Raw genomic sequence first — 18,384 nt, 5'->3', positions numbered from 1 at the left:
AAAAATACAAAAATTGTATGTTTCAAAATAATTATCGAAAAAATTTCAAAGTAAAAAATAAGTTTTGAGTTGCCGCAAAAGTTTGATGTGCAGGTGTTGCCGGTTACGGTGGTCCGGGACCCAACAGTTCAGTGCTCGTCCATCCTAAAAATTTAGAAGCATCTCGAAACTTTTTCCGAAACATGTTTTTTTCTTTTCATTTTTGTGCTAGTGCGAAGTGCCGTCTTGTTGTTTCCGTTAATTTTCTGACTATTAATTCTTTTTAGTTGATCCCACAAAGCAACCATGTCGGATACTGCCAACGCTGCTGTCGAAGACGTCGAGAAGAAACTCGAAGGAGTCTCCATCGATGAAAAGACAACGCCAAGCAACAACGAAGAGAAAGTGCGCAAGCAAGTAAGAGCTTTTCATCAAAAAATCAGGTTTAAGATTAAATTTTTAGCGCATTCCTACTGCCGAACGCATCCGCCTTTGGGAAGAGGAACAGAAAGCGAAGCGTGTTCTCACCACTGGACTCCAGGGGAAAGTGAAATGGTACTCGGTTCTTCGCCGCTACGGATTCATTTCCCGCGATGATGGAGAAAAGGACGTTTTCGTTCACCAAACCGCAATCGCTAAATCTGATACTGAGAAGTTCTACCTGCGTACACTCGCTGATGAGGAAGAAGTTCTATTCGATCTCGTTGAAGGAAAGAACGGACCAGAAGCCGCCAACGTATCCGGCCCTGCCGGAGAGAACGTTGTCGGATCAAGGTGAGATTGGCAATTGATCAAAATTAATCAATAAAAATAAATTATAGATACCGCCATAAGCTGCTCTCGCGCTTCCGCAAGAACCGCAAGCCGAGACAATCGGTTGATAGCGAGGAGTCGGAGACTACCGAAACCAAAACCAAGGAGGCTTCAACTGATGTTGAAGACAAGAAGAAGCCAAGAAAGCAACGCAAGAATAGAACTCGCAAGCCAAAGGCTCAGCAGAAGGAAGCTGGCGATGCCGCCGATTCATCTGCTGTCACCGAGTCTTCGGAGTCTTCCTCTGCTACTGCTTCTCCAGACTCGAAATCTTGCTCCAAGATCATCGACGAGGAAGCTACGCTCTCTAAGGTTGAACGCTGTGGATCTGCTCTCGACGATGCTGGGCTTGGAGCTCAACCGATCGATGGTCAGATCTAAACTCATTTCTTCATGTTTCTGAAACCTGTACCTTTGTACATATGTACATAGTACAAATTATATTTCCCCTTTTATGCATGTTCTTGTAAGCCCCCACCTTGTTTCAATGGCACATTTTCTCAAATTGTAAAGGAAAAGATCCCCATAATAAACCCGTGATGTGGTATGCACCTGTTCTTTATATCAAATTTTATGTGTACCGCGTTTACAACGTTGAAAATTTTCAACAAAACGTGTAAACGCTCGGTGAAATGTTATCAATCGGGTTGGCTCCGAAAAACGCCAGTGTCAGCTTTTTTCGGAACTACCTTGTCTTTCATGAAAGCATACAAATTTGCCGAGACGAGCACTAAATTTGTTTGAGTTTGATTAAGCATAGATAGCATCTGTTGCGGAATTCACCAAGATAATTTTCGAAAATAGAGTAATAAAACCAATTATTATCAGGAGAAGAAGAGGCTGCATCTTTTCTATTTACTCTGATTGAGTTTTGATCGGAGAATTTTTCGGGAATTTATTGCTAGCAATTTCTAAATTAATTTTTGATGTCTTACAATTAATAACGACTGTTGCGAAGCATAAAATAATTTATTTAGTTCGATCATCTGAAACCTGGAAACTTCAAAGTTAGTTGAAGCTTCTATTCTTTGGACTATATTCAATGGAATTACGGTACTTTCATCATTCCGGAACAACGCCTTCTTCTAATCCTCAATTGTCTTTTTTCTTCTTCCTTCTTCACTTTCCACCTGTTATCAGAACACTATTCCTTTTATCATTTCCAAAATTTCCTCTTTTTTCAAAATTTTTTCCCATTTTCCCCCAACGAATTGCTTCATTTTTCTCTCAGCTTCATGTGACATTTTCATTGCACTCACTTCAAAGTGCACTTCAATCACTTTGTCTCTATAATTTCTCACGTTTTCCGTCATCATCTAAAGTTTTGTTTAGATTGGAAAAAAGTTTGTGGTCTGGTATCAGCATCATTAAATCAGGTAATGGGTGCGGCATGGTGAGTAATATTTGGAAACAGATGCATATTTTTAGAAGAATTTTTGAAAATTTTGAAATTTGTGTCATTTAACATTTGATATGAATCATTTAAAGTAAGTTAGCAGTGCCCAGTGATGCGCTCTACCTGTCAGGTGCAGTAAGTTGATCAGAGTGTCTCCCGCCCTCTCTTGTTTTTTTTTCAATTTGATATATCAATATGAGAGGGAGATCAAACCCGTCCAGACTATCCCATATTTCAGGAATTTCATTTTGTCTGATAATGTAAACTCGGGATTTAATCAATTCTGGCTTGAAAAAAGATGTAATCTTTATTGAAAATCTTGGTCGAAATGAAGTTTCTGGATTTTGTTTCCACAACATCTTCCCCATATTTAATGATCTAGAAACTGAAAGATAGAGTGAGCAAGGCATCGATGTTGGATTTTGCTTCTCTAGTTTCCCTGGTTCTAAGTTCCTAGATTCTACAAGAACGGGGTTTTCTCCGATGAACCAATAAATCGAAATCCACTTATTTTTTATCGGTATCCAACATTACAGTAAGTTTCTGGAATCCCAAGATAATTTATTTGAAACTGAAACAGAAATAGTTCGCCTCTATTTTTTCCCTTCACTTTCCAAACTACACTCGTTATCTTGAATTTCCAAATCAAGAAAAAAATGCCTAAATCTAAAGTTAAAACCTTTTTTGACTCATATTCCATCATCATTTTCTCCTCTTTTCCCCCGTCAAATTCCGTAAATGCCAATTTCATTTTTCAACCTTCTTCCTCCCCCCATGTTGACTCCTAATCAATTCACTCCTTTTTGCCTGTATGACGCCTTTTTCTGTTAGAAAACTTCATGAATTCAAAGATAAGAGAATATATTTCCACCCATTTTCTGCCTTCTCGCTTCCCTCCATTTTTCTTTTTTCATTCCATTTTTTGTGCTCTTTTCACCACGACTATACACATATGATAAATTGACACAATACATATCTCTGAGGAATTCATGACCCATGAGAAAGAGAAAAAGTGTAAAAAGTGCCGATTGAAGCTAATTTATGAGTTTCTTCTTCTTCTCCATCTCACGAGGGAATGGCGGCTCATTCGTGGTGAAAAGAAAAAGAGAACGGAGCAGCGTTTAGTTTAAATGTTAGGCAATCAATTGGTAGTCTCTTTCCTCTTTTCGCCCACATCATGATAGCATCTAATTTCATAACACATAAAAGCAACTCCTCCGAAAATTCCATTCTATCATATTTCACTTTTTATATTTTTTAGTCAGTTGATCATTCTGGATGCCTCAGAGAATCAGGTCAAACCCACTTGTTCTTCTACTCTCTGAAGCTTGTGTAGATCTGAAGGATATCTTCTAGTTCATATGGTACTTCTTCCCAAGAGTCTCTAACTGATTACTATCTTGATGTACCTTATCCTCGTAATCTCTTCGACTAGTATATACATTTGAACATCTGCAATCATTTTCAGATGAGGGTAACTTCTATCTTCTCACTTCTCCTCGTCATCCTCGTCGCCACTTTCTTCTCTCCGACGGAAGCTGGCAAATGTCGTGGGAGATACATGGAAATGAGAGGAGTAAGTTATCGAAATGAGTAGAAATGAGCAATATGACTCATGAAATAGGAGCTCGTTCACCATTTTGATTGTAGAATGAAAACTGGTAGTATGGTTCCCAACTTCTATACACTTTCAGGGAGACGGCTTCGTGGCTCGTGGTGGTTGTCGTGGACTGGATTCTCAGATTCAGGAAGAGTATTGGACAACCGTCGGCTTTGATGGAGCTCTTCGCGATGGTCGAACCACAGATGACTTCCTGGTGTTCCCGGAAAACGATAACAACGGACACCTCCAACGAAACTCGTTTGTCGGGTACTGGTGAGTTATTCAGGATACCTTCGAACTGTTCAATGAGGGAAAACTACATCGTATTATAGGGATATGTTCGAAAACGCCGATCCGTTAGTTTCTATTTTTGAAAGTTCTAATTGTGTGCTCTGATTATATAAACTGCACGAATTTCACTCAAAGATAGTCACTGATTTAAAACTGAGCATGGGATTCACTCATCACCTAAAGACAATGATCAACTAACAAATTATCTAGCTTATTCACTTGTGTGTTTTGATGTTATAAATTAACTTTCACTAATCAAAACTTGCAAATTAACACCGATTGAAACATCTAAACCAGCACGAATTTATATCTGTTACTCACTGTATTTAACCAGAGTAAGTTTCCAGGATCACCCGCTCAAAGTACGGAGAGAACGTCCACTACGAGGCCTTCGGCCACGCCTTCATCAAGCCTGATGGAAAGGTGTGTGGGTGGTTCGTTGGGTCTCAAAAGGAGGTAGTCGAGGTCTGCGGCGGCTTCCGAGTGCTCAGCCGATCCCGTTACAACCCACACCAACCCCTCCCCTTCGAATGGGTTCAAGGAGAACATCTTCGCAATCGTGACGTCCTCGGATTCCACCATCACAAGATCGCCAAGTACGAGGTCAACGGAGACGAAGTTCTCTTCGGAGACGCTGATGTGAAAGCGAAAAAGTTCAATGGAGTGTCAATTGCCAACGAGCAGAAAGTCGAGGTAGGAACTAGCAGTGGCAGATCAATTCAAAATCAAGTAATTTCAGGTGGATTCACCAGAAACATTCAATCGAAAAATTTGGCTCTTAAAGAAGAAAACTCAACAACCAACCGATGTACGTCAGGCTTATCGTCATCCCAGAAAGCTTCTCTAAATCCCATTTTATAAATAAATTCCCCAAAATTCCCTTCACACGCACCTTTCCCCATAAACTTCACCAAACCACCCCACCACGTCACTAAATATAACTGAAACAGTTTCTACGCCAGGAGCGTATCCAAGTCTCTTTCTCTTTTTTGAATTCTGTACACTTCTTCGTCGCTTCTTTCTCTTAGAATCCCAACTCTCTTTCTCCAAAAAAAAAACACTTTTTCTTCCCAGAGCAATCGCTTTCGATCCAATAATGATCAACAATTTGAATTAGTCATTTTGTAATTCACGTGCTTTTTTGTAAATTTTTCTATGAAATAAATAAATTCGCTTCGCCTTTGCTTTCTACTCAATCCCACTATAATGTAATGAAAATAGCTGAAAATGAATTGGCTTGTGGCACTTTCCAGAAAATATAAGTAAATAGCAATGTCTCCTACTGAGAGTTATTGCCTCCACAAAAAATTAAATAACCTTTCATCGTTCTAAAATTGGAATCAAGAAAATTAGTTTTGGGTATTTCGAGGAAGAAGATTAAAAAGTTCCCTAAAACTAAATGTTTGCACAGTTTTAATTGATGAAACTTTTTCTGAATTTATCTTTTTAGAACCGTGTTCCAATGAATATCATTGCTGAACCAAGACGTCGTGAGGTAAGTTTTAAACGCTGAAAAACCCATATGAAGTTACAAATTCAGGATCTCGACATCTACAAGGACCCACATCATGAAGAGAGAATCACAAATTGGAGATTGTATCCGTATTATGATGTGAGGAATTTGAGATGAATGTCATTCCACTGAAATATGTTACTTTTCCAGCAATACGGTCGTCCAAGTGGCTCTCAAACTGATGCTCACCGTCCAGCATACGATTCATCTGGAAGACGTATTCGGTTCGATGGTCCATCTTCTTCTTCGTCATCATCTAGCTCTGACTCAGGATCTGGATCAGGATCTGGTTCCAGTTTCGGTTCATCATCATCTGCTCAAAACATCCAAAACGTACCAAACAATCAGAACAATCAAATTTCCCACAACTATCAATACTATGATTCCCAACAACAGCCGCCAAGAAATCATCCAGGGTATGAAGAATGGCTGAGAAATCAGTACAGAATCAGAGGAATTATTCCAAGAGGATACAATGAATACTTTAATGCTCATAGCAATCAAGATGCTGTCTATCAGAATCGATATGGAAGTTCTAGTGGAAACGGAAACGCTCAAGAGGTATGTCAACACCAGATAACCGTAAGAGAGTATAAATCAACGAGATAATCAATTTCAGACAAACAGAGAATTCGAACAACCAGCGTACATTCTTCAACCAAACTCCGGAAACTCCGAGAACAATGAAAACAATCAAGTGTTCTATGAGGGAGGAAGAAACGAAAATCAATTGAATTTCGGAAATGCTGATTCTGAGAATTCGAGAGATGATCTGGGAGATAGTGGAAGTAACTCAAGAAATTCTGAAACGGGAGAGACATATTACTCAGTGAATCCAGGAGATCCAGTTGATGCATCTGGAACACAACCCCGAGTTGATGGAGAATTCAGACAGGTCAAAAATCCAGGAGAAGATGAAAGAGATGCAGGAGATTCGAAGAATGTTGTTATTCCAAAGAATCAGTGAGTTCTTTTCTTATGGTTTTTATTCAGCAAGTGTATCACTGGAAAAGCGGAACTTCTGCACAATTAATTATTCATCCTACAGCCCCGCCCACTTACTCACTTTCCATAGTGACATGCGGAACCCGGGAAGTGTCGGTACACACTGTAAATAACATTCCCACACTTTACGTAAATTGTAACAACACACAAGGCCTTGTTTAAGACCTGCTGTAAAATTTTTGGAGACCCTGTCCTTCATTGGGCAGGGATATAAACATGGTAGAAATTGAAAACATGAATACGTCTGTCGTTCTGACACGGGCATTGTTTTGATTTCGAAGAAATCGCTTGGAATCTGAAAAAATGAACGACCCAAGCAAAACGATGAACAGAGAAGAATTTGAAAACTGTCTGATTTTCAGAGATGCCCAGCAACAACACATCCGTTTCATCCGTTATCATCCACCAACCGTAATCCGCGATAAGAAGGGAAATTCGTATGATAGAAGAGTGGAAAACGGAAAAGTTCACTACATCGACAAAAGTGGAAATGAGGTTAAAACGAAGATCGAGTAAGTTGAAAATGAGAATGAATTCTGAATCATTTCAAAGAACTGCTAAAAATTTTAGTGACACAGCCATTGATATGAAGATTGAAAGAATCCTTGAAAACCGTCGTCGCCAAGAAGAGAATCTGAGGAATCTTGTAGAAAACTCTGAATCCGAAGATGGATCTGATCCAATTTCAGCAGCAGAAGTGGCACGACAAGGATGATTCAAAAATTATTATTTTCTCTGAAGTTTTTTTTGTAAATTCTCAATCTGTTTTAGTACAATTTCTTTGTACTGCCTTTGTATTTTCTCTCTTCACTTTATTATCTAATTCGATTCATTTTTTCACATAAAAATAAAATTGGAACAATGAAGCTGATACATTTTTCGTAACCCAAAGAAAATGAAGCAAATGACTTTGGCAGATGGATTTCAAGAGGGACAAAAAGCAACAAATATAGAAAAAAGGGAAGGTTTTTTGAGGGAGAAACCGGTTAATAAATTAATCGAACTGGATAAAAATACCAAAAAAACTAATCGAAATATAATTTTAAACAATCAAAATAGTTTCTATTTGGAAACAAAGAAAACTTTCGAAGTGAGGTCCTAAAAAGATGAAAATCCCGAAAAGAAATTGAAAAAACGAAGCTCATTGGAATAGAAAATTAGAAAAAAAAGAAGAAATTTATAATATTTACACGAAAAAGAACGAGGTGATTACTCTAAATGCTAATTGATCTACAAGATCTTTTTAGAAGTTGTACCACTTCTTTTTCTCATATTTCTCCACGAGTTTTCCTGTTCTTGATGACAAACTCATTGCATTGTTCTTCAGATTTTCAGTAGCATCTACTGTTGCATTCAACTTTTCCGTTCTTTCATTCAAATTCTGAAATCAGACATAAAGAATAATTCGGAAGGCTTCTAAATCTCACCTGAAGAGCCATTGCAGCCGCCTGTCCAGCAGATACACCACCTGCTTGAGCACGATCCATTTGGACTGATGGACCGGGAATCGTACGAGCAACACTTCGCATTGGATTCACGCCCGAACTGTTCTTGACTCCCATATTTTCGGATACTGGAAGAAACATTTTTAGTTTTAATCAAAAGAGAGAACTTACGAATAGCATCAATATCGTTTGGATCATTTCGTGGAGTTCCTCCGAATATCGACGATACACCCTGCCAAGCCTTTATTATTTAATTGTCTCTCTTTTCTTCAGATCTAATTTAATTTAAATTTCAAAACTAACCTTCAAAAATGAATTATTTTTTGGTTGTTCTGGCATTTCACACGGAACGAATAATTCTCCGAGGGACTCTGCCGTTTGATCTGCTATTTCAGAACACATTGTGTACTTTTCCATCTGAAGAAAAGATAAATTAAATTGGAAACCTGAAGAAACATAATACCTCTGTCTGACTTGCCATGTAGACACCCAATCCATGATCCGAGAATGCAGTTCTTTGGCACAGACTGAAAAAAGAATCTGGTGAAAAGGGAAATAATTAGAGCTTCTTTTTTTAAAGGAAGTTAGTTTTCTAAAAGAAAAAAAACCAACTTTAAACAATTAGTGAACGGAGACAAAATGAATTGACAAGCCATCAGAGCCATTGTGATTTTACGTTAATTTTTTCGAAATGAATACAACTTTCAATTTAAAAATTCATATTTTCCCCTGGAAACACTGCCAACTCACGGGTCATCAATTTCCACGGAATGCGGGAAGATTGTAGAAGTATTGAGAATTCGAAGAGATGGAAGTGAGAGCATTACGATCTGTCCAGCAGCTGATAGACACATAAGACACGGATATCCACGGATATGTGTTGGAGATGCTTTGACTAATGGAATCTCGTCAAACTTCTGTACGTATAGTTGACTGAACGTCGGCAGTGCGACAACTTTCACTTCATTCTCAGCAGCTACTATCAGAATTTGAGAGATCTCATCGTTCGAATCAATGGAATTCGAGTATTGAGGAGCCAGGCTGGCTTTTGTGTTTACCTGGAAATAAATTCAATAATCTCTTTTATTCTGAGATTCCAATCCCTTACCCTATTCAATAAAGATCTATCCGGACTCTGAGCAGATGGCTCTTTCGCCGCCTCTTTATATGATTCGGATGCAGGTGTAATAATACAGAAAGTGTTATCCATGAATGATTGATTCAACACTTGTCCTTTCATTCTTACCACCGTACCTGAATACTATTCGATTATGGACTGTTCATTGTGCAATCAGATCACAAAGCATAACTAATCACTGACTAAAATACACTACGTCACTATTTGCAACAGGGTAAGAGCATCACATTTGGTGGAAACACGTGGAACGAAAATTGGGAAATGCAAATGTACTCTGCTGGAATTGATCCAGTACGGTAGAGCGCTGTTGCAAACCTCGAAATTCGTTCAACGCGTGGAACATTTTCAGAGAAAAAAAAGACGATAACATAATCAGGTATAGTATAAATCATGAATAATATAGGAAAGCTGAACATAAAATTTCAGATAAAAACATAATCAAGTCTATACTGCAAAGGGATTCATGCATCATTTTCAGGTTGTTTGGAGAGAATCTAGTCAATCGGGCAAGCTTTTCGTTTGATTTCAGAATCAAAAATTAGTTTTTTTCGGCAATTTTTGAATATCAGTTATTTGAATTTTTGGTTAAAACTTGTTATGGTTGGTTACTAAAAGCAATTAGTTTTTGTATTATTTTTCATCACAAAAGGGGAAAGATTAGGTTTCGAAAAAAGAAATAAAAAAAGGTTTATCCTAAATTAGTCACGCAGAACTTTGTAACTTTGCTCCATAGTGAATCTCAATGGAGCGAAGTTTCAGAATCTCCGCACGACTAATATCTTTTGTTTCATTCTCTCAAACATACCGTAATAGCAGTGTTTTCGGCCTCGAACTGAACTCCAATTAAAAAAATGAGAAAGTGAAAAAAAAACAAAGAGAAAAGAGGAAAAAACTAATGTGTTAAGCGATTGGGTTAAAAACGAGATACCAGTAACTACGCTCTATCTAACTTGTAGCAAGTTAATTTGACTTGGGAAAATGTTCGACAGAGCGCATTTGCAAACCGATCTTAGTTTTGAATCCAATCAGCTGAATCAGAAGTTTGAAATTTTTAAGCAAAAAAATAAGGGAGATTGTTAATGAAGTGACTGCAGTGGGGATCCCAGAAATAAGGAGAAAGCTAGCTTAGACCATTGTATAGACATGAAGCACGAACAAAAACTACACAAAATTAAACAGCTTGTATATGGAAAGAATTCAGATGGCTCACAAAAGAAGAAAGAAGGAAGAAACCATGTGAACCATTTCCATATACATCGGAAAACAAGAAAACCCGGCAAGTGAAAATACGAGAAAAAAGGAAAACTTTCTAATGAATGTCGGTTAGTATAAGCTTTCTCTTCGGGGGGAAACTTACATTCTTCAACTGCTGTAAGTATTAGAATATTGATTTCTTGTTCTTTTTATTATTATTGGTTTTTAGTAGAGAAATAGAAAGGGTGATTTACATAATGATAGTTGAAAATGCACAGATAGAGTGTGTTGTGAAAGCGAAAGAAATGGAAAAAGATTGATAGAAAAGATGATTTTAAAGGGTAATGGTTGGATTTCTAACTATTGATTTTCAGCTTTCATGTCAAAAAAAACTTGTGGAAGTATGAGGAAGATTATTGAAAAATGGGACTCACCAGATGGAGCAACAACAATTGTTGAGGTGAACCTATCCTCAGGAAGGATTAGATTCAAAGCAAGAGATGTTCCAGCAGACGTTCCAACCCACAGACATGGAGACATTTTGGAGTCTGAAATTATATTTTGAACTGTGATCTGAATCCCAGCAACCATTTCTTACCATTCTTTTTAGAATGGGAATGAATAAATGCCAGCGAAGTGATTGATTCTTGTTGTTGTGTTGAAATGGATCTTTCCAAGGATTGAGATGACGTGGATGGGGAAGAGGTATTCAGTTGACGTCCAGTTGATGGGGACTCTCTTTGAGAATCTCCTGAATTCGAAAAGTTTAAAATCCGGAGTGTTTTAAAGATCTAAATCTATCAGCTCTTTGTTTCTTTCTCGCCAGTTGCGTCGCTTTTAGATGTGCCAGGTAAATGAATAATAATGAGATAACAAATAGATTATAGGATAATGAATAGAAGTATAATATAATCTGAAATATTGGAAAAAGGAAGAAGTGGTTAACCTCTGGAAAGTGATCCATTCTCAACGACAGATTGAGTTTTGAATAGTTGCGGCCGTCTTGCATCGAATGATCGTTGTTTTTGCTCGCTGATTATCCGTTTTGGTGCTTCCAGACTGATCGGAGACTATAATTTTTAGCGGTTTTAAGAGAGGGAAAGATAGATTAGAAGGGGGAAAATTGATGTTATCAGCCAACTCGATTTTTTGTTCAAAAATATTCGTTTTTCTCATGAATGAAAACTCGTATCGAGTTACCTGTTAACGTCAATTTAGAGGGAAATGAGCTCTGAAAACGTAACATATAAAAATGAGGGAGAACATTAAAACATAACAAAATACGGTTCTCAATCAAGTACTCTGATTGAAAACTCATCTAACAGGAATACTGAAAGAAAAGTGTTTGGACATGACGCGAACTGAATTGAACAATGATGACACACAGAAACCTCTAGAGACACGGAAATGCATGAAAATGAGAGCAGACTGCGATAGAAAAAGGGCATTTGAAACTGAAAATATGAATACAAATATGCGTTTGAAATACAAATGCAGGAATTTTCTGAGAACAAAGCGATAGAGAAATGGGAAGCAAACTGAAATTGAAATTCACAACATTAATAACATAGCAAAATAGATATATCGACAGGTACTTTCGTACAAGGAGGTTCAATAACAACACTCAGCAACTGCGCTCTAATCGAACAAGCAAAAAGACCATGGAGCACAATTGCAGACTGTTGATCACAACCCTCCGTGTACACAGAAATGCAACAGAATGCAAGAAAAATGACATGTTCGAGCGACACAACTAGCTACTGAGAACTTAGAGCGATAGTGAAAAATAAAACATTTCCAGAAACTTACCTTCCTCCGAAATATGAGAATGGAAACTTCTCGATCTCTCGATTCCTGGATTTGACTCAACAGCTTCAATCTTCACTTCTTTTTTCTCTTTTGATGACGTGGCTTTCGCGAATCTTCTTATGAAACTTCCTTTTACAGAATGACTTCTATTCGCCTTCTGAACCTTATGTTCTTCATTTGGAGTAGGGGGCGGAGTCTCTCCACGATGATCAACATCCGGTCGATCAGTCGCTGAATCTGATCGATGACCTTGATATCTTTCTCGAATTGTTGCAGCCAATTCAGCTGTATTTCGACGGAACAACCCCATCATTCCACCTGTTTTCGCTGATGCGTTGGCAGATTTCGGTCGAGTTGGCATTTCTCCAGGATGGAGGAATCCATTGGAGAACGGAGTCAGACTGTTTCTTGCTGACTTTTGATGATTTTCCGAGTGAGATCTCATTTGATAATTTCCAGTTTCCGAGTTGTAAATCAATGTTTCATCCTCATCCAGCTCATCAATCTGAAAACATACAAAACACGAATACACACGGACACACAGACAGACACCACACATTAGATCACACAACCATAATAAAGTTATAGAATAGATCGTGCACTGACAGAGTTTTAAGAGATTTCAATTGTTGGTTATTCAGGGTTAGGAACTGAAATGAGAATAGGAAACCTACCTCGATTGGACTTGCTGCATCACTGATTTGCATGCTTAATTGGATAGCTGGAGTTGGGTCCGATCCGTATAATTCATTGGTGGTCCATGAGTATATTAGGGCGCATTGAGTCGTATCAACTAGAGCAAGACCAGATGAAGTTCCTGAAAACCGAGAAATTAAGATTTTGAAACGGAGAGTAATCTCACCAATAGCAATGATACCATACGAAGAATTCAAACAAATTGTTGTTATCTGATCTACTTTCGCGTGCGAATGCCATGGAACAAAACATGCTAGTTCTGGCACAAAACCAGCAGGCCTCTTGACAGGAGCTCCTCGTACTTTGAATGGAACAATTCGTTCATCTCCAGAATCAGATGTATCCAAAGAATTTGTGGATTCTCGCGAGACGACCTGAAAAGTAAAATTATGGTTTGAAATGAGATGATATCGAGAAGTGCTAAAAAAATGAAAGTGCTAGATTCAATCTGAAAAGTGAGGTGCTGCAAGATTTCAAACAAATTTTAATTGTTCTTTGAATTGTTGCTCAGAAAGCTACTGTAATCTTTTTCCGACTAATCAATTAAAAAGTTAATATTCGTACAAACTGTGTTGGTAAAAGTTGAAATGACAACTGTCGCCGTCCAATTTGGTAGAGCTTCTGGAATCAATGGTTGGTGGGAGACATTCTTAGTAGATGGGTGAGTACTTTACATGTAGCATTATATTGCAGTTTAGTTAGAGTATGTTATCTGTTTCAGGGTGCATTATATGAGAGGGTGCATGAGAAGCGGTGTCCTAGTTTTTTAGCAAATTGCATCTTGCATGTGGATTATAATAAATAGAGTTAACCACTTTCACTATAATTATATTTACAACATCTTATCCATATTTTTCTATGGATTCCTTACCTTTCTCTGCCTCCTGATTTCCTTTCCAGGACCATTTGGAACTGGAGATTTATCAAAATCATAGGATGGAACATTCGAAGATAAATTTCCCAAAAGTGGAATATTAACTACCGCAATTGTACCGCAAAGCTCTTGTTTTGTGAAACGGAATAGTGTAACTTGACCCGATATTCCAGCAACTAGAAGTTGACGAGACTAAAAATATTAAAATTAGAATAAAATTATATTATACTGTAACATACTTCTAAACAGAGTTCAATATACTTTACTGCGTGGGAAACTTTATCAGATGTCTCCATTTCTTCCAGCCTTTCAAAATGAGATGACGACTTCAATTTGTACAAAATTTGCAAGTGTTCTCCTGTCTCTTGCCAAAACTTCAGGGATCCATCTTTGTGGCTAAAAGTCAAACAATTAATTGTATCCCATTTCAGATAACTCTTTACCCTGTGACAACAAGTTCTTGATGTCCAGTGGCACATTCCCTTCCTAAGCCACCAGTTACTGGCCATGCCTGAAAAAGAAAAATAAATACTAATTCTCATTTAAGCCATTTTATTTTTCTTATTTTTCATGTGGAACCACTTTTTCCATAATCCTATTTTGTTTTTTCGTCTTTTTCTTATTCCTTTTTTCTATTTTTGTTTGTATGAAGTGTGCGTAAAGTATGATGCATTGTGTGCATTGTCGCGTGGTTACTGTCCGTAAACACTACGCAGCGGGGAGCAGTTCGACGTGGTTTTCCACTTTTCGGGGTTTTCAATATTTCCCGTTGTTTTATTTTTTTTATTCGATTTTTTTCCATCAAAGACCAAAAAATAATAATGTTCCCACTATATGCATGCATGAAATCCTATTCGGCGTCTCTAGCCCTCCCTACTCTCCCGTCTCTTCACTCTCTCAGCACCACTCTCTTTCACTCACTCACATCGATTTCTTGTGGAGCCAGTGCCACGCAGCCCTTTTTCATTGTCACTAAAATGTGTTCTTCTTACTCCACAAGAATGCTATCTGAGTTTAAAAAATTTCAGGTTAAATGAAGCTACTTCTCGTTCTTGGTACATTCATCGTCGTGGCATGCGCCGCCGTCGATGATGTTTCCATTTCAAACTTCAAAGTGGGAATTTTGGCTAAGGACCAACAACCGGACGCTGAGAACTTGAAGACGTAAGATATTTTGAGTTTAGCATTTGGAGAATAACAAAAAAGATTTCAGCGTCGCCATTTTCTCCAAATTATCAGGAGAGCTCAAAGCCGAAGCTTCCCAACGTCTTTATGTATCCTTCAACATCGCCAAGAAAGCCGACAACGCCAAAGTTAAACCACAACAAGTCTTCCTCCGATTTGTGGCTCAAAATGGAGAAGATGCAGTAGTTGTTGTCAACCCAGATGCGAATGGAAACTACCTCTACGATACTGTCCTCCGCACTGCCGCTAAATCCTTCCACAATCTCAGCGGTCAGTTCAAGATCAGTCTTATTGTCGGTGATGTCACTATCAAGAATCCTATCAACTGGCACTTCGTGAGTCTATCTATTATGTGATTCAAGTTATTAAATATTTACAGGCTGACATCGACGCTGCTCTTCCAGTTGCCTACGAGCCAACCCCAAAATCGCAACAAGTGAGATATGAGCCACTCAACGAAATCACCCATCAATTCCGCGAACCGGAAAAGCGTCCATCTGCAGTCATTTCCGATTTGTTCACTGTTGTGTGCTTATCTCCATTGGTTATTCTCTTCGGATTGGTTAGTGAAAACATGAAGTAATTCTCAAAACAACTATTTTTCAGTGGGCTCAAATCGGAATCAACTTCAAAAATGCTCCAGCTTCCCCATGGGTACCAATCTTCCACATCGGTCTCGCTGGCATTTTTGGTCTCTACTTCCTCTTCTGGGTTCAATTTGACATGTTTGAAACTCTCAAGTACCTCTCTGTTCTCGGATTCCTCACCTTTGTCGCCGGAAACCGAGTACTTCGAGCGATATCCGAAAGCAAGCAAAAGTCAGACTAAATAACAACTTGGCTTTAGTTATAAATACCAAAAATTAAAATCGGTTTCTATTCGTTACTTTAATTTATTAATAATTTGCTGGGCGCCTTCCTTTCTCTAGATCTGTTCTTGTTCTGTATTTTTGTCTTGTTAAATGTGATATGAATACCATAAATTATTGGCTCACTTTCTATTCTCTGAACATCTCTTACCCTAGTACTGAACTCCTTGTTTCTTTGTTTAGTTCCAACCAATGTAAGTGCACCAATCAAATCCAACGGACAATCAGAATAATAGGCCATACAAGTCACAGGGCTTTCATGAATATTCATTGAATGTGGAGATTCAATGACTGGATGTCCCTGTTGATTCAAATCAAGAACCATGAAATCATGTTTTAATAGAACAGCCACAGAGTGTGGGCATTGAGGAATACAATTCCAAATGTTCTGAAAAAGGAAGAATTTAATTCAAATCAAGAGAAAAAAGACATTGAGAATGTCTATTATCTCACCTTATAAAGTGGAATAAACTGTATAATTACCTGATTAAGCGGTATAAATTGAATGATAGGCCAATCCATTTCCAGTACAGTTGCAGACTTTCCACCTTTTAGAATAGTTAAAGCAGGCATTGGAAGTCCGTCATCAGTTGGCATACCGCCAGAAAACATAATAATACTCTCATTTTCACTCATATGCTTCCATTCAACTTGTTGAATTGGCCGACACGGACCAGTTCCATGTGGAGTTGTTCTTTGAATTGGTTCAGATGACTTCTTATTTCCGTATAATGATATTGATCCATCCACGTTTCCAGTCAACACTTGACGTCCATCAAAATGCCAATTAACACTTTTAATTGGGGGATCCAATGGGTATCGATCAACTTCTTTATTTGCTAAATTCCATTGAACTACTATTCCTTTATCATATACTATTAATAGCTTCGTTTGCTCTGCAGGCGATATTGACAACTGGCGAACTGGACCCGGATGTACCCGACATGAACTGAAATATTTTATGTCCTCTTTTCATCATGCTGATGCAACCCTGCTCCATTGCAAATTCGGTGCAATAGAGCAAACTTGCAGACCCTTCTTGTTTCAAGTATAGATCAAATAATTAAAAACTTACAGATCAATAGCTTTGTTCCAATTAATTACATATGGACTAAGAAGAAAACTGTTCAAGCATAAGAAATAGACGTTGCCCTGAAAAAAAAAACAGAGTTGACTCAGATATATTTGACATGCATCAATGCTTCAATGAGTACTAACTCTATGATATTTGCACGGTAGTACAAGCAAATGCGCTCTATGGTCAAAAGAGTATGATATTCGAGAAGTACAGTAAAGCGCCTTTGCATCGTTAGCTATTCATAGTTTAAAGATCCAGAACGATTTTGTAGTTAAATTTTCTTCACGGAAAACGATTATTTCGGAACGATACTCACCTTATCAGTTCCAATAAACAACCATTTTCCGGCAACAGGCAAATGAATACAAGACACAGATTCTTTACTCAATTGGACTGTATGCACGATTTCAGCTGTCTGAAATAAGAAATTGGTGGAAGATTCAAGAAGAAAAGGAGACGTACTTTCTGTCGATAATTCCATAAATGAATGGAATCCGTACCACAAGAAGTGATTAATCCACCCTCATTCACAAGAAACTGCATATGAAGAACTGGTTCACCTGACTCGTGTTTCAATAAATAATCAACTCCTGCATCACCAATTATCCGAATATGTCCTCTTCCCGTTCCGATTGCAATTAATCTCTGAACTGGATCATATGCACAGCAACGTGGATCTTCTGGAAGACCGTGACGAACAACCTTAACGAGGGAAGATTACTGTATTCATTAGATGGATTTGATATCCAAAAGAAAAGAAAACTAGTCCTCTCAGAATACGTACTCTTGTAAACCGACAATGCTCTGATTGTACTTTTTCGTCCACGTTGATTTCTGTTCTATTATGCAATGAACGAAGTCCATCAATAGCTGACGCAAATCTGAAATCAGATCTCGATTTATTCAAAATTTCAGCAAGAAAGTTCACTTTTTCTTCGCTCGATCCATTCTTTTTCTCTTTCTTTTCGTTGTTTTTCTTCTTCTTTCAATTCAAAAAATTGGGCACAATTGACTTCAACTTCAGTTCCATTCGTTGAAATGTGTATTTGTGGAGCGAAATGGAGGTGTTGGTTTTCTGTAAACAAATTGCTCGACGTCGTTACTATATGTTTATTTCTCTTTTTTCAAAACGAGAGAGAAGATTTCAACGAAGATGGATGATTTCAGAAGAAACGGTGGGAATTGAGAAGGAGGTGGAACTCACTGGAGCCACGTGGTTTCTAATTTTAAAGATCTATTCAGGAGTTTAAACAATTTAGAATCAGTTGAAATAGGAAAATAAACCAACTTTTCAAAGAATTCTCCAAAATAGTTGATTCTCATGTGACCGAACATTTGCACTTTCAAATGACACCTCGAAAATATTCATTTCAGATCGAAAACTTCCTTTTATTCCGCATGTTTTTCTGTTATTTTTCTTCAAAATTCATAGATTTCATGTGATTTTTTGTTGTTTTCCAATGTTTTTCATTTCGGTGTTTTCAGATCTTTTTTTGA

The 18,384-nt window shown here is 37.8% G+C and overlaps 6 protein-coding genes across 6 annotated transcripts; 3 read left to right on the top strand and 3 right to left on the bottom strand.

Moving 5' to 3' along the window:
• Positions 1 to 285: 285 nt before the first annotated feature.
• GCK72_001288 (uncharacterized protein) lies at positions 286 to 1,173 on the top strand (the record flags this gene model as incomplete). Its single annotated transcript, XM_003111358.2, has 3 exons — positions 286 to 396; positions 443 to 753; positions 801 to 1,173. 3 exons carry the CDS (start codon positions 286 to 288, stop codon positions 1,171 to 1,173), a joined length of 795 nt encoding a protein of 264 aa, XP_003111406.2.
• GCK72_001287 (uncharacterized protein) lies at positions 1,003 to 2,108 on the bottom strand (the record flags this gene model as incomplete). The annotated part of the gene is made up of 2 exons (XM_053722901.1): positions 1,003 to 1,191; positions 2,052 to 2,108. The coding sequence occupies 2 exons, from the start codon at positions 2,106 to 2,108 to the stop codon at positions 1,003 to 1,005; spliced, it is 246 nt and encodes an 81-aa protein (XP_053591546.1).
• A 1,548-nt stretch (positions 2,109 to 3,656) lies between these two features.
• On the top strand, positions 3,657 to 7,315 carry GCK72_001286 (uncharacterized protein; the record flags this gene model as incomplete). Its single annotated transcript, XM_003111167.2, has 10 exons — positions 3,657 to 3,764; positions 3,883 to 4,064; positions 4,430 to 4,775; positions 4,822 to 4,890; positions 5,533 to 5,577; positions 5,623 to 5,694; positions 5,746 to 6,156; positions 6,215 to 6,558; positions 6,963 to 7,112; positions 7,171 to 7,315. The coding sequence occupies 10 exons, from the start codon at positions 3,657 to 3,659 to the stop codon at positions 7,313 to 7,315; spliced, it is 1,872 nt and encodes a 623-aa protein (XP_003111215.2).
• Positions 7,316 to 7,843: 528 nt separating this feature from the next.
• Positions 7,844 to 14,723, bottom strand: GCK72_001285 (uncharacterized protein; the record flags this gene model as incomplete). Its single annotated transcript, XM_053722900.1, has 16 exons — positions 7,844 to 7,981; positions 8,028 to 8,173; positions 8,217 to 8,277; positions 8,349 to 8,462; positions 8,509 to 8,572; positions 8,796 to 9,103; positions 9,154 to 9,299; positions 10,812 to 10,925; positions 10,976 to 11,128; positions 12,187 to 12,691; positions 12,861 to 13,003; positions 13,049 to 13,256; positions 13,754 to 13,948; positions 13,996 to 14,152; positions 14,200 to 14,267; positions 14,682 to 14,723. 16 exons carry the CDS (start codon positions 14,721 to 14,723, stop codon positions 7,844 to 7,846), a joined length of 2,562 nt encoding a protein of 853 aa, XP_053591545.1.
• Positions 14,724 to 14,789: 66 nt separating this feature from the next.
• On the top strand, positions 14,790 to 15,769 carry GCK72_001284 (uncharacterized protein; the record flags this gene model as incomplete). The annotated part of the gene is made up of 4 exons (XM_003111280.1): positions 14,790 to 14,920; positions 14,970 to 15,276; positions 15,321 to 15,503; positions 15,548 to 15,769. The coding sequence occupies 4 exons, from the start codon at positions 14,790 to 14,792 to the stop codon at positions 15,767 to 15,769; spliced, it is 843 nt and encodes a 280-aa protein (XP_003111328.1).
• On the bottom strand, positions 14,992 to 17,835 carry GCK72_001283 (uncharacterized protein; the record flags this gene model as incomplete). Its single annotated transcript, XM_053722899.1, has 8 exons — positions 14,992 to 15,282; positions 15,961 to 16,197; positions 16,293 to 16,758; positions 16,885 to 16,961; positions 17,204 to 17,302; positions 17,350 to 17,589; positions 17,672 to 17,768; positions 17,816 to 17,835. 8 exons carry the CDS (start codon positions 17,833 to 17,835, stop codon positions 14,992 to 14,994), a joined length of 1,527 nt encoding a protein of 508 aa, XP_053591544.1.
• Positions 17,836 to 18,384: the final 549 nt, after the last annotated feature.

The sequence above is a fragment of the Caenorhabditis remanei genome, chromosome I (genome assembly GCF_010183535.1).
Source record: "Caenorhabditis remanei strain PX506 chromosome I, whole genome shotgun sequence".
In the NCBI taxonomy this organism is placed as follows: domain Eukaryota; kingdom Metazoa; phylum Nematoda; class Chromadorea; order Rhabditida; family Rhabditidae; genus Caenorhabditis; species Caenorhabditis remanei.
This window is presented reverse-complemented; position numbering and strand designations above follow the sequence as displayed.